The 15,708-nt window shown below is 50.8% G+C and overlaps 1 protein-coding gene across 7 annotated transcripts in view; it reads left to right on the forward strand.

Annotated features, from left to right (window-relative positions):
- ZHX3 (zinc fingers and homeoboxes 3) overlaps window positions 1–12,533 on the forward strand; it is a 127,266-nt gene extending 114,733 nt beyond the window's left edge. For 5 of the 7 annotated variants that reach the window (XM_070420969.1, XM_070420966.1, XM_070420968.1 and 2 more), the window contains 2 exons: window positions 372–3,369; window positions 5,310–12,533. In XM_070420969.1, coding sequence (XP_070277070.1) covers window positions 519–3,369; window positions 5,310–5,320 — 2,862 coding nt within the window. In that variant the 5' untranslated portion in view covers window positions 372–518 and the 3' untranslated portion in view covers window positions 5,321–12,533. The remainder of the gene's footprint in view (window positions 1–371; window positions 3,370–5,309) is intronic. The other 2 variants (XR_011472197.1, XM_070420971.1) reach the window with 2 other exon arrangements.
- Window positions 12,534–15,708: the final 3,175 nt, after the last annotated feature.

A 15,708-nucleotide genomic window follows, 5' to 3' on the forward strand; every position in this document is an offset into this window, starting at 1 on the left:
TTTTGTTCTCACTCAGACGTGGTCAGAATGAATTTGGAGGTTCAAAAGAGGATTATTTAATTGTTGTCATTTTTGTTTTTGAATCTGAGTTACTTAATGCATGGATGCAGAGGGAAATACAAAACAGAAACACATGTCTGAAGTCTATCAAGTGGGATGGGAACATCCCCAGGTCATTCTTCAGGGCACCATTTTGTTAGCATTTGGGGGGCTCCTGACTCCAAGTTGACATCCAAGCTGCTGCTGAACTTCCCGCTGGCTTCCCCCGAGTGGCAGGAGTGATAGAAGTCAAGCAGTGGAGTGTGTCTGGGCATCTGAGAAACAGACAGAGCTTCAGAGATCTTAATCATTTTTTTTTTATTCCTCCTCAGGTTTAATAGGGAAAACTTGCTTTCTGCAAACAACTGAAAAAGCTGCCTTTGGAAACTCTCTGGCCCTCATGCAGCAGCTGGAACTTGTACTGTGAGGCCTTGACAGGACAAGCTGTCCCCAAGCCATCACCCGGAGCGATTGTCGCCATGGCCAGCAAGCGGAAATCCACCACCCCATGCATGATTCCCGTGAAGACCGTGGTGCTGCAGGAAGCCAGTGCAGAGGCCCAGCCCGCCGAGGCTCTGCCCGAAGGACCCCCACCGGACCTGCCCCCAGAAGCGCCTGCCACCAGCAGCGAGGTCGCCCAGGCCTCCAGCAATACCGACAGCGCTGCGCTGGCCAACGGCCATCAGAGCACTTTGGATGGCTATTTGTATTCCTGTAAATACTGTGATTTCAGATCCCAGGACATAACCCAGTTTGTGGGACACATGAACTCCAAGCACACAGACTTTAATAAAGACCCGACCTTTGTATGCACTGAGTGCAGTTTTCTGGCAAAAACTCCTGAGGGGCTTTCTCTGCACAATGCCAAGTGCCACTCGGGGGAAGCCAGCTTTCTGTGGAATGTGGCCAAGCCAGACAATCATGTGGTCGTGGAGCAGAGCGTCCCTGAGAGCACCAGCACTCCTGACCCGCTGGGCGAGCCCAGCACTGACGGGACCGATGGACAAGCCGAAATCATCATCACCAAAACTCCAATCATGAAGATAATGAAAGGCAAAGCTGAAGCCAAAAAAATTCATACGCTCAAGGAAAACGCCCCCAGTCAACCTGTTGGTGAGACCTTACCAAACCCACCAGCTGGGGAAACAGAGGCAAAAGAAGAGGACCACTCCTTTGTCAATGGGGCGGTTCCAGTCAGCCAGGCACCCACCAACCCCACCAAGCCTCCCCATACGACCAATGGGCCCCTGCTGGGGACAGTGCCAGTTCTGCCAGCTGGTATAGCACAGTTTCTCTCTCTCCAGCAGCAGCCCCCAGCACATGCCCAGCACCACACCCACCAGCCACTGCCCACCTCCAAGTCCCTTCCCAAAGTGATGATCCCCTTGAGCAGCATTCCAACATACAATGCGGCCATGGACTCCAACAGCTTCTTGAAGAACTCTTTCCACAAGTTCCCCTACCCAACCAAAGCTGAGCTCTGCTATTTGACTGTGGTTACCAAGTATCCAGAAGAACAGCTCAAGATCTGGTTCACAGCCCAAAGGCTGAAACAAGGGATCAGTTGGTCCCCCGAAGAGATCGAGGATGCCCGGAAAAAGATGTTCAATACAGTCATTCAGTCTGTCCCTCAGCCCACAATCACTGTTCTGAATACTCCTCTGGTTGCCAATGCTGGCAACGTCCAGCATCTCATCCAGGCTGCCCTCCCAGGTCATGTTGTAGGACAGCCGGAGGGCACAGCAGGGGGACTTCTGGTCACTCAGCCACTGATGGCCAATGGGTTGCAGGCACCGAGTTCATCTCTCCCTCTAGCAGTAACATCTATCCCCAAGCAGCCAACTGTTGCGCCCATTAACACTGTGTGTTCAAACACGACATCAGCAGTGAAGGTGGTCAATGCAGCCCAGTCATTGCTCACAGCATGCCCGAGCATCACTTCCCAAGCCTTCCTTGATGCCAGCATCTACAAAAATAAGAAATCTCATGAACAGCTGTCCGCTCTGAAAGGCAGCTTCTGTCGGAACCAGTTCCCGGGACAGAGTGAAGTTGAGCATCTGACCAAAGTGACCGGCCTAAGTACCAGGGAGGTGAGGAAATGGTTCAGTGACCGGAGGTACCACTGCCGGAACCTGAAGGGTTCCCGGGTCATGCTGCCCGGGGATCCCAGCTCCATCATCATTGACTCTGTGCCAGAGGTGCCCTTCCCCCCAGTGTCCAAGGCCCCTGAGGGGACCTGCATCCCAACGGCAGCCACCCTGGCCACCCACCCTTCTGCCAAACGACAGTCCTGGCACCAGACCCCTGACTTCACACCAACCAAATACAAGGAGCGAGCCCCTGAGCAGCTCCGAGCCCTGGAGAGCAGTTTTGCACAAAATCCCCTTCCTCTCGACGAGGAACTGGACCGCCTGAGGACTGAAACCAAAATGACCCGAAGAGAGATCGACAGCTGGTTTTCTGAGAGACGGAAAAAGGTGACCACCGAGGAGACCAAGGCCGATGGGAGTGCCTGTCAGGAGGAGGAGGAGGCCGCTGGGGATGAGGGGGGAGCAGAGGAGGCGACCGGTGACCTGAGGGTCCCTGGGGAGAATGGCTCCCCAGAAGTGCCCAGCAGCCACACCTTGGCTGAACGCAAAGTCAGCCCCATCAAGATCAACCTGAAGAACCTGCGGGTCACTGAAGCCAATGGCAAGAGCGAGCTACCCGGGCTGGGCGCCTGTGACCCTGCAGACGATGGGTCAAATAAGCTGGCCCTGCAGCCGCCCGGCAAGGTGAGCTGCAAAAAGACAGCACAGCAGCGGCACCTGCTGCGCCAGCTCTTTGTGCAGACGCAGTGGCCGAGCACCCAGGACTACGACTCCATCATGGCCCAGACAGGCCTGCCACGGCCAGAGGTGGTGCGCTGGTTCGGCGACAGCAGGTACGCCCTGAAGAACGGCCAGCTCAAGTGGTACGAAGACTACAAGCGGGGCAACTTCCCACCAGGGTTACTGGTCATCACCCCTGGCAACAGGGAGCTGCTGCAAGACTATTACGTGACACACAAGATGCTGTATGAGGAGGACCTGCAGAGCCTCTGCGACAAGACCCAGATGAGCTCCCAGCAGGTCAAGCAGTGGTTTGCTGAGAAAATGGGCGAGGAGACCCGGGCAGTGGCAGACACAGGCAGCGAGGACCAGGGCCCTGGTGACCCTGCAGCAGTGCACAAAGAGCTGGGCGATACCTATTCAGAGGTGTCTGAAAACAGTGAGTCGTGGGAGCCCAGTGCCCCTGAGGCCAGCTCAGAGCCCTGTGACATACCAAGTCCCCAGGCTGGTCGTCAGCTGGGTAAGGAGCCCATAGGAGTCATGGCTGTCCTCCGTGGGTATGGGGAGGGGGCACCCATGGGTGGGCACTGGATTTACTGCATGGGAGCATCTGCTATTTCAAAGGTTGCCCAGCTGCTTCGGGGTAACTGGCAGCAGACATCTTCAGAACATAAGATGATAAAGGGTTGAGAGTTGTTTATTTCATTTTATGTTTCTTAAAAACTTGTGCAGGGACAGGAACATAGTGAACCTACAAAGGTCCAAACTTTTCTAGCCATTTCTTAGCTAAAGAAAGTCTTTAATTATCTTTAGATACATGGTGAAGTTTTTTAATAATGAAAATCCTATAATTTTCTCTTTAATTGTTCTTCCTGATGTGGAAGTAATGGAAACTCATCTTCCCTCTTAGATGTATATGGAATCAAATGCTGGGTCATGGTATTAGTATTTGACAGGAAACTCTGCAAGAGTATTTTATTTAAGACAGGTTTTATTGATTTCAGAGAGGAAGGGAGAGGGAGGGAGAGAGAGAAACATCAATGATGAGAGAGAATCATTGATTGGCTGCTTCCTGCACACCCCTTACTGAGGATCAAGCCCACAACCTGGGCCTGTGCCCTGATTGGGAATTGAACCTCGACCTCCTGGTTCATAGGTTGATGCTCAACCACTGAGCATGTTGGCCAGGTGAGAAGTTAAGTAATTTTTAAAGTTACACAGCATGTGCCCTTGATCAGAATTGAACCCAGGACCCTTCAGTCCGCAGGCCGGCACTCTATCCACTGAGCCAAACCAGCTAGGGCTAAGACAGGTTTCTTGAAGCTACAGACAAGTCACACTGGCTGTCACTATGGGGTGTTGATTTTCCAAGGCCTCTCCTCCCCTCTGTCTCCTCATAGAGGCCCCTCACTGTGAGGGAGGGCCTCCCAGGGAGCGTTGTGGGCATCAAGGACAGGTCTAGCTTCACAGGACTGGTTGCCTTGGCCTCATCTCCTGCACTGGGCTTGCCCCTGGGAAATGGCCACCTGGGCTTTGGCTTCACCAACAAAACAGCATAGATAGCAGAGAACTAGAGCAAGCTATTTCTTTTGCTTTTTTAAATTAAAGTTTTTCTAAATTATATTCTTGGGCAGCTGGAAATAGGGTGGTGGTTACACAACAGTGTGACTGTACTTAATGCCACTTAAAGTGATAGGATTTCTGTTATGTATATTTCACCACGCTTTTGAAGAAAGCTAACCTGGAACTGGGATGAATGGGTTTGAATTGCAAGCATTTGCTCCCCTCAGCTACTAACTCCACCAGAAAGTGAAGTGCTGGTGTCCTGGGTGGGACAGAGCAGGAGCGGCGGGGGTGACCCTGCACCTGTGGCATCGTCCTCTTCTATCCAAGGCAGGTACCAGGTGCAGGAAGGGCTGTCTGTCTGCCCCTGGCTTCTCCCGGCCTTGTCAGCAGCCTCAAGGCAGGCTGCTTCTGAAAGCAGCAGGGATGACGGACCTCTCTGAACAGCCCACGGACTTGGACTGTGGGGTTGGAAGTTAGAGATGAAGACATCAGTAAAATGCATGTCAGAGATTAGACCCAGCTGCTGTTACATTAGAAGAGTATGTTCTGGAGAGCCCGAAGGGAGCAGGCAGGACGAGGCGGGTTAGGACACGACTCCCGAGGAGGCAGCGGCCTGGGGAGCCGGCCGAGGGGATACATTGGTGGGCCTAGAGAAGACATCTACACCAGCTCCTAGGCCTGGGGTTGGGCAGTGGTCCCTGCTAGATTTAGCCAGCATCCTGTCCTTAACCCACAGGCCTTCTTCACACGCCCTCAGGCTGCAGAGGAGGGAGTGGCTAGCAGGAAGGCATTGCTTATTGGAATTTAGAAGTCACCAAAGCCAGTGATGCCGCCCTTGGGGGCTACACACGTGGCAGCTGACATGGAGGTGACAGGCATGTGCTTTCTCCTCAGAAACAGACTGAATTGAACCGATTACTGTGAAGGACTGGCCAGTCGGGGATGCTGCCTGCCACGTGGAAGGGCCCCACCCAACTCTCTGCTGACACATCCATTCCCATACCCGGCCTCTGGGCGCACAGAGCTTCTGGAACCTCACAGACAGCCCAGATCCCTCCTGTCACCTCCGGCCAGCCATCACCAAGCAAGAGGGAGAGCAGAGTTTCCGTCAGTTCTTCCACAATGTAGGACCTGTCCTTTGCCTTTCAGTGGATAAAGTAGTTCAGATTTCATAGTCATAGACACAGAATCCAATTTTTAACACAAGTCCGCCTATACACATTTAATGAAACATCGGATTATAAACACTTATTATTACATAGAAACTTTGTTAGCAAAGCAGTACATTGTCTTTTGCATCATCTCTGAAAATGTCCTGTGTCTGCTCTCTGGACATCGCTGGGGCCACATGTTCCCTCACCTTCCAGGTCAGGCAGGGGAAATCACACACTCAGACCACATCTGGAGCCCGGGCCCCTTTGTGTTCCTCAAGGAAGGCAGCACCTTTGAGGTGCTCTCTGCTACCTTAGGTGGAGACCAGTAGAATCTCCTGCCGGCTCGCATGCCTGGCAGGATAATCGGTGCAGGACCTGCCGTTACTGCATTTAAGAAATGACTGGTTATGTGATTACCACTCTTTTAAGCTGTTGTAGTAATTCTGCTTTGTTCATGGAAGTTTGAATCATGGACCGTTACTTTTTAGTTTCCAGATCAACTAAAGAAATATTTGCTATTAAGCCTAATGTACTGACTATATGTCCGCATTAAAAAAAAAATCTAGACATGCCTAGAGAGAGAGGAAATTGAAAACAGAACTAGCAGTGGGGACAAAGCGACAGTGCATGGTCACCGCCTGTGTTCAGAGCCCTCGACCTCTCTCACTGCACAGCCCCCTGTGCTCTGGGAGGGGAGACCCACACCTGCCCGGGGTGAGAGGACGGATGGGATTATCAGAACTGGGGTGGCCTTCGGCACAATGACCTGCATGTGGGGGTTCCTGGCTGAACACCCAGAGTCCTCCTGGCCCCCATGCCAAGGGCCTGGCTGGTGTGCTGGGCACTCGCCCAGGGGTGCTGGGCATCACTGCACAGGTCCTTGCAGGGTTTATGGTGTTAAAGGTCTATATTTATATCTGCAAACTTGGAAACAAGATCTCTGTCTACATTAGCCTAACCATCGTGTTCTTTTTTATATTATTATTGAAAAAAATCACAGGAACAGATGCCTTTGAAGCATTGGGAAACTTGCTTACAACGCTGTACTGAATGGTAAACTCTGTCTCCCCAGGACTGGCTGCTTTAAGAGCAGCAGCTACAGAGTGCGGCAGGCAAAAGAAGGGTCACTTGCAGCACTGCTCACCTGGACACCACCTGCTTCCCAAAGCACTGGGACCTCCTGGGCACGCCCTCCTGGTCCAGGCTGGGCAAGCAGCATGAGGAGACCCCGGAGAGAGGGCAGGGGCTTTGGGCAAGAAATACTGGTGCTGGGTTAGGCATGGTCCTTCCTCCCCCCCACCCCTCCCCAGGAACTGGACCAGGCAGGTTCTTCACTGGCCTTCCAGGAGAGGGCTTGCCTTGCAAATCAGAAGTCCTTAGACCTTGTTCTTTGGAAGTGTCTTCTTCTGCCCTCTCTGTCCCAATAGGTACCACCCCTTATGTGTTTCAAACAGGTGGCTTGTGAGTATTTGGCAAGCTTTGCAGCCTATTGTTTTTTGTACACTTTCCATTTTGGAGGGTGAAGCTATTTAGCTCTAAAGCACTCTTTATAGAATTGCCAAGAATGACGAGTTATTGCCTTCCTTCAGAGAACAGATGCCTGGAATTTTTCCTTTAGTGTTTATGTACATGCAGGTTAATTTATGTATACACATATACAGTATAAATGCTCATTTGATGCTTTGCTCGTGAAATGGACATCTGACGTGTACACTTGAGGAACTTGGTGGCACATGGGTGTTGGGAGAATTAGCCTGTGTTGGATGGAATGCTGGTACATGGGGTGCAGTGGGCGGCCCAGCACGAAGCCATCTCCAAGTGTCTGTAACACACCCTGCCGGCATCACCCCCGGAACCTTGTCACACCGGCCAAAGGGGTGTGTCTGTAGAGAGGATATTCTTGGTTATTTGTATTCACATTTCATTTACAATCCAAATAGCAAGACAGAAAAAATAAAGTACATAGATGGACAAGTTCATGCAAGACAGAGCAACCCAACCTCAGCACCAACTCACCTTTAAAAGGTGGAAAAATTGGCATGTTTTCCTCACATTGTTGGCCCTGTCCACCCACCAGGGCCACACAAGGAATAACAAGACTGCCCAGGTTAGGGGCCAGAGTGAGCAGAGCGCCTCCCTCCAGTGCTCTTGGGCCAGAGTGGTTAGTGGGGTGTGGGCCTCACGCTTGAAAGAATAAAAGATCAAACATGATGGGGAGAGAGACGGGACATCAAGCAGGTGCCTAAAAGGATATTTCAGGTACCCAAGGCTTTGGTGCAGAACCGTAAACATAGCCAACTGGGCACAGAGAAATAGCCCAGAAATCAGGACTATACCCCGGTGCCGGGGGCACGTGGCCCTGCCACAAGACAGATCGCGGTGGTTTTGCACACGACTGAAGGGGGAGCTTCTGTGACGCCGCTACGGCAGAAGGCAGTCTGTGGGCTGCAGAGCTGAAGGTGGGGTGGGGTTAGTGTCTTGAGAGGAAGAGCCTGTTTTGTAAGGTGACTAATCTTTCCCTGGTCCTCTGCATGCACTTGGACTCGTCAGAGGCAGTCAAGTATTTCACTCTTTCTAGTTGCCCATGTCTTATCCATGTTTGGTTTATTATAATTTTTACAGTGAGGTTTATATCCGGTTTTAAGAGGTGAAGCCAGACCATCACCTGATACAGGAAATCTGGATTTATGGTACATATAGTTTGCATATTTTGATTACTTGTTTGAGTCTTGAGGAGCATTTGGTTTGGGAGGAGGTCCCTTCTCCAGGAGTCGCGGGTTCCTGAACTAGAATGCCGAGTGGGGTGGTGGCCAGCACTGGGCTTCGGCAGATTCGGGGGCTTAGGGCTCCTTTCTTGGCCGAGTGACCTGCAGCTGTTGAGGTGGACCAAAGCGCCTCGACCGGAGGCCTCCGCACCCTGCTCTTCAGAAACAAAAGGTGGGGGCTCAGCAGAGGGCTAGGTGGTGCCTTATAGGCTCCCACGTGTACTAATGGCCGTGGCCCAGCTGGCCGTGGGAAGCTGTCCCCCCAGGGAGTTTCAATGTGTCCTCCAGGCTGAGATGTGGCTCGGTCAGTGGTCCTGTGACTCCTCTGACTCGGACATCTGTGCCAGGCTGCCTTCCGTGCAGGTGCACTGCCCTTTCTGGTTGGGCCTCGCCTTGCTCTGCACATCCTCTCCCATGGCTTCCTGCTTGTGCTGCCCTCTTTGGGCCCTATTGCCTCGTCTTCCTTTCTCTTCTCGGACCAAAATTGGGGATTGGAGCAGCTTGTCAGTTCAGACACCACACCCAAGTGGATAAAGGCCCTCTGTGGGAGAGGAGAACAAGCCAAGAAGAAAAACTTAAATAAAACCAAACCTGGAGTTTGGGCTTTTCCTCAAGTATTCCCCCTTTTCCTTGCTCAGACTTCTCCTGGGGCAGGTTATCATTTGACTCACCTTTTGTGTGAAATTTAAATCTTTATGTATCCCACTGCTTTGCAAGGCTCAGTTGTGTTGGAGAAAAAAAATCCTCTAGATATGCAAGGTCTGCACAGCCAGCAGCCAGCCTGGGCCAGGAGGTGAGTAGGGTTCAGTTCTCCTCACTCCAGCCTGGAGCCCTCCCTCTGCAGGGACCTCTGATTCGGCTTCCTCCGCTGCCTGTCCCTAGCACAGGCCGCCCAGCCTCCTGCCCAGCCCCGGGGAGCACCTTCCTCAGCAAAGCTCCAGCACCTGAGAAAGGGAGTGTGGAGGCCCAGCCTTCTCTGCATAGTCCCCTCCCTGAGCGAGGCTTGTCTGAGGTGCCCGCCCTGCTGGCTTCTCTGGCCCATTTATGATGCTGCGCCCTGCGGCACCAGGGCTGAGGAGACTGCGGGCGACCTTGCAAAAAAGTGGTGGGTTTGGATTTGGGCCGAGTGACTGGATGCAGGTGGCTCTTGTGGGTGCTGCTTGGCTTGCTCCCCAGCTCAGCTGCAAGTCCAGAGGCTTACAGTTCGAATTCATTTCTGCTAGAATCTATGTGTCCCCAGTGCTGGTCACACTGGAACCGGGGGCTCACCCCAGTTCTCTCTGGGTTGACCCAGCATCTGCACGTAGCTGAGAGGAGCACAGACACAGAGCATTTAGTCCCAGAGAGTCTGCTTCTCTGGTTCTTTAGTCCTGAGCTCACTTGTCAAGACTGGCTGTTCTGTGACCTGCCTGCAAACCTGGCCTCTCCTTTGAGTGGGGCCCTAGTCCTTCATCAGACTGGAGACATGACAGTCTGGATCCCACAGGAACCAAGCATTCTACCTGCCCCCAAATCTGGAGCAGGAGTAGAGACCCAAAGTCTGGGATGGATGAGGTAGACCCTGGTTACCATATGGACAGGGCAAGCACCTGCAACCTGGAGTTTAAAAATGAGATCTTTTAGTTTGCAGGACTGCAAGGATCCACAAAGAACATGTAGTTCCTGCCTTGTCGCCAGCCCCAAGGCTCTCAGCCCTCAGGACCTGGTCCTTGCTGCTGCTCAGGCCTGAGCCAGGCCCAGCGGAGGGAGGTGAGCACAGGGGCAGGCCCTAGGATGGGGCTGTGGTTCTCTCCTCTCTCCTGCTGTCCACTAGGGGCGGCTGGTTAGCCAGGCTTCCTGAGAGGGAGTGTTTACCTATTTTAGTGCCTCTTCCTTCAGGAGGTGGCTCTGGTGGCGTGTGTGCACACGTGAGCACTTGAGTGTGTTAGTAGCTTCTCTTTGCTAATGCTTTATAACTCCTGTTCTTTCCATGACGAGTGGAGGGTTTAAAAGTACTCAGTGTAGCTGGGGCTGCAGTGAACTCTCTGGGATGACACAGGCTGTTCAGTCACTGAACATAAAAAGCTTCAAGTGCTCCGTCTTCCCCACAGGGTACATGTTAATCCTGCAATTTGTGTTTAAAGAGAGAGAATGTCACTTGCCCCTGGCTCCTGCCCATACAGCTGTCTCATTCTTGCAGTTTACGGGAGCCCCAGGTTTCCCAGAGCCAGGAGGGGAGCCTGCCCCCGCCCTGCCCCCAGTAGGGAGCCAGCAGGGTCGGCCCTGCGCAGTGAAGCCGGCCAGTGCCAGGGGAGAGGTGAGCACCTGCGTCAGGAGGGCCAGACTGGGCCATAGTTTAAAAAGAGAAAATACGCCAACCTTCCCCTCTCCTGCCAGCCATTGTTCATTGAAAGTTTACTGCGCACAGTCTTTGTGGAACTCAGGGAGTTTGCCAAAGGCCTGCAGATTCCTTCCTCAAGGTCCTGATTCCAGGTTTTCTACTGTCGGGTAGATTCTGGACTCTGTACAAACCCTTTGTTCCAGAGGGCTGCTGAGAAGTGAGGAGGGGATGACTGTTGACCAGTTTGCTTTTGGTTCGCTTCTTGTCTCCCAGAGATGGCTGAAGAAGTGATCACCTTGGTGCTAAGAGGCAGCTGCCCTGTTTCTGTTTGTCCGGAGGCAGATTAAAACGTTACCAAACCGTGTAGGAGGGGTCCCACGGCCTGCGGTGGCCACTGTGAGAGCGAAAACGGAGAGGGGCGCTTTGTTGCTTTGTCCTTTAGGCCTGGGTGGAACGGGATTCTGCCACAGGGGAATGTTTTTAACAGAGATTGTGACTTGCCTTTGGACCATGGCTGTGCCGAGGCGAGGCTGGCACTGGGCCGTCTCCAGGCTCACAAGGTCCCTGTAGGGATGCTGCTATTTCTAAGATGCAAATTGCACATTTCCTAGATTTTGTATCTGTGGATGTGGATAAGAGAAGGCAACAGGGAAAAACTGCTTGTACAATTTGAAATGGGCCGAAATGGTACTTCAAATCTTTCAATTGTTCCTAAATAAAAATTTAAATACATTTCACATCTGCTGACTTTTATTTTGTGGGGGAGTCAGGAAAAAAAAAAAGCTAAAAACACTTCACATCTGTGGATTCACTCTGTGGGCAAGGCCGGCTGTGAGCTTGGATGGACCCACTCAGAAGTTTCTCCTGCACTGCTCATGCTCGGCTTCTACGCGGCAGAAATCCGGCATTTTAGAAATTCCCAGATAGAGGCTGAATGGAGCTGGGAGTCATCAGGTATCTGGTGAGAGGGCACCCTGGGAGCTAGACCACACAGGTGTGGAACCTGAGGCCATTCAGCTGACCCCCAGGGTGGGTGCAGACTCAGGCAATGGCTTGCTTGGGACACAACTGTGGATGGAATTGGGAGAGGTGGCCAGCAAGGGGTGGCTGTGGGTTTCCAGGCAGCGAACAAAACCCGACTGACATCTGGGCATGAGTGCTCTAGAGGTTATCAGAGAAGACCCAGTGAGGAGGGTCCTCAGACTGAGTCAGGGCTGGACTGTGTAACTGAAATGTGGAGGAAGCATGGCCTCATTTTGTTCCATGAGCTAGTTTGATGCGATAACCTGATGTGACTTATACTTTTTCCTCAACAGAACTGAAAGTTCGAGATGGGCTCAAGTGGAAAGACAAGTGAGTTTCTAGCCCCAGCCTTCAGGTGATGTTCAGGATGTGCATGGCCCCAGGTCCTTACCAATGCCAGTGTTCTCAGCAGGTCCGAAACGGCTCTTGCCTCCCCCCCAGGGCAGCCTTTAGAGCAAGGAGTTCTGACCCGAGTCCTGTGATCAAGCTGGGACAGTCTGACTGTGGAGGCGGTGCTGTGTGTGCATGTGACCACCGGGTGAGTCAAGGCCGGCCACTTGAACCGTCTACTTGTCCCTAGTCTGCCAGCCAGCCAGGAGCAGAGGACCCTGCAAAGGAACATCTTCTTGCCTTTGCCCTGGTACCACCGACTTCCTCTTCCTGCCCTGCTCTCAGCCCTGACCACTCATTCAGGTCATCTGGGGAGCTTTTGAAAAATACAGGCGAGGGTCCCCGAAACCAGTTTTTCAGAAGCTTCCCAGGTGATGCATGACTGTGGGTGGAAGGCAGCCAGCCAGCCCAAGCTGCGGGACTGCAGGGACATGGCCTGTGGGCACAGTGTAGGGAGACAGCTACCAACCCTGGGCTTGGAGAGTAAGACATTCCCTCCCAACTGAGGGTCTCCCCTCACCCCTATCCCTTGCTGGGCCTCTTGGGCCAACCAAGAACCATCAGGTCAGTCTGGAGGCATCTGAGCTGAGACTGATGTGTGAATGTGCCTGACTGAGGCTGTCCTGTCCCTTCCAGGAAGCAGGACCAGGAGGTTGCAGTGGGAGCAGAGGCAGTGCCGCAGGAGAGCCAGGGCCAGGCCGCCGCAGGGGTGCTCCAGAAAGGCTCGTGTTCAGGAACTGGAGGGACAGCACGATGGCAATTAAAGAGGCTGTCACCAGCAAGGATGACAGACGCCCCTAACCGCCAGCACAGACTCTCCCTTCACTGATCAGGAAAGCTCTCTCCTGTCCACTAGTATCTGGAGCTGGGAAACATGGATCAGGAGAGCCCAGGTTAAGTCCCACCCGCTACCACCTTTCCACCCCCCATTACAGTTTACATTCAATATTATTTTATAGTAGTTTCCAGTATACAGCATGGTGGCCAGACAATCCTATACTTTACAAAGTGGTCCTCCTGATAGTTCAAGTACCCACCGGGCACCGTACAGTTACTGACTATATCCTCTGTGCTGTACTTTACATCCCTGTGCCTGTTTGGTGGCTACCAATTGGTACTTCTTAATCACGTCACCTCTTTTACCCAGTCCCCCAACTCCCCTCGCCTCTGGCAGCCATCATGTCCTTCTCTGTACCTATGAGTATTTTTGTTGGCTTACTTTGTTCATTAGATTCCACGAGTGAAATTATATGGTATTTACTCTGCCTGATTTATTTCCCTGAGCAGAATACTCTCCAGGTCCATCCATGCTGTCACAAAAGGTAAGATTTCATTCTTTTATTTTTTTGTCTGAGTCATATTCCATTGTGTAAATGTACCACTGCCTTTTAATCCACTCATCTACTGATGGGCACTTGGGCTGATTCCAAAGCTTGGCTTTGTAAAAAGTACTGCAATGAACATAGGGGTGCATGTATTCTTTCCAACGAGTGTCTCAGGTTTCTTCGGATACATGCCCAGAAATGGAATCACTGTGTCATAAGGCAGTTCCATTTTGAATTTTTTGAGGAAACTCCATATTGCTTTCCACAGTGGCTACACCAGTCTGCATTCCCTGCAACAGTGCACTAGGGTTCCCTTGTCTCCACATCCTCTCCAGCACTTGCTTATTGATGATAGCCATTCTGACAGGGGTGAGGTGATATCTTATTGTGGTTTCTAATTTGCATTTCTCTGAAAAGATGTTGAGCATCTTTTCATATGCCTATTGGTCATCTGTATGTCCTCTTTAGAAAAATGTCTATTTGGATTCTCCGCCCATTTTTTAATTGAATTTTTAAAAAAGGTTGAGTTGTATGAGTTCCTTATAAATTTTGGATGTTAATTCCTTATCAGATGTATCATTGGTGACTATGTTCTACCACTCAGTGGATTGTCTTTTCATTTTGTTGATGGTTCCCTTTTGCTATGCAAAAACTTCTTAGTTTGATGTAGTCCCAATTTGTTTATTTTTCCTTTTGTTTCCTGTGGCAGAGGAGATACGTCAGAAAAAAATATTGCTAATGGAAATGTCAGATATTTTACTGCTTATGTTTTCTCTAGTTTTATGGTTTCAAGTTTTACATTTAAGTCTTTAATCCATTTGGAGTTTATTCTTGCATATAGTGTAAGAAGGCAGTCTAGTTTCATTTTTTTGTACGTATCTGTACAATTTTCCCAACACCTCTTATTGAATAGACAAGCGATTTTCAACTTTTCCATCCCATGACAGACATAAACTAATTACTAAAATTCTGTGGTATAGCAAAAAATATATTTATTGGTGATCTGACAAAAAATATAGATATAATTTTGACAGATTTACCAAATTACGGACCCTTTTATCTCTGAAGTGAATTTGTAAAAAACCAAGTGCCTATACTTGAATATATGATTTCTGGTACTAAGAATTAACCAATTGGACGCAACCTTATGCAGTGTGACCAATAAGATGCAATCTATTATATGAGCTATATGTTATGGTTCAAGGCAGCGTATTCAGACCTGATGGCTATTGTGTTGGCTGTTGTCATTTTTTTATTTGACAATCTAAGGGAAGAGGTCAGTGCCCCTGAATAGTCAGGTATTGCATATTTTAAAAATAATTCTTGTGGCATACCGGTTGAAAATTGCTAGAATACCGTCTTTACCCCATTGTATGTTTTCCTCCTTTGTCAAATATTGACCATAAAGGCATGGGCTTATTTCTGGGCTATCACCCACTACCCTCCTTCCTCTGAGAAGTACCAGGAAGCTCTAGTAGGCGAGCAAGAACCTGAGCAGTGGCAGTTGGGTACTGGCTATCATACCTCGTTCAGTGAATGACAGGAAATAGTTCAAATGATGAGCCCAGTTCTTCAAGTGGGTGATACTCAGAGGGGCCTACAATGAACCAGGACTGACCCCACATCTGTGAACTTGAGAAATGTATGTCTTTGGTCTGACCTGTCAAATAGGAAAGGGATGTTTTGAACCTACAACTCTAAATCCACATTGGGCTTGTCTTAAAACAATCTTGGTCCAAAGCCACCAACCATGCTTTGGTCTATGCAGCAGGGGATGCTAATTACCATCCTAAGAACCAACTAATTACACTTACCTGTCTGTATCCCTTCGATGACAGGTCTTCTCGGGCTCCCTGGGATGTCTTCATATGCCTGTCTCCACCCATCCACCCACCAGGCAGGCAGGCACTCTGTATGGTATGATTTTTTCTCCCCACCAGCACAGACCATGATAAAAGCAGCCACAGGAGGGGAAGGGGAGGAAAGGGCCTTTTCATCCATATTCTGAGCAGATTTTGGTTGCATGCTCCAGAGGCAACCAGCATGGCACCTAGCACCCTACGTTTAACACTGTCTTTTTTGAAAGGAGAGGTTTCTGTGGAACTGCCCACTGCCATAGCTGGCTGGCCACACTCCACCCATCAACACCCTAGGTGAGAGGGTGGCCTCATCCTCCTTGTAGCCCAGAGGAGGCAAGTTCTGCTTGACTGGGAACTTCCCACCTGCTTCTACTGCAGAAAAAATACCAGGCGATTGTCCCTTGTCAACAAGCCTCCAGAAACCTGGCTTTGCTAAGCCCACAAAAGAACACACAAG

This window comes from Myotis yumanensis, unplaced genomic scaffold, assembly GCF_028538775.1.
Source record: "Myotis yumanensis isolate MYYU_CA2020_CCGP unplaced genomic scaffold, mMyoYum1.0.hap1 SCAF_7, whole genome shotgun sequence".
NCBI lineage: Eukaryota > Metazoa > Chordata > Mammalia > Chiroptera > Vespertilionidae > Myotis > Myotis yumanensis.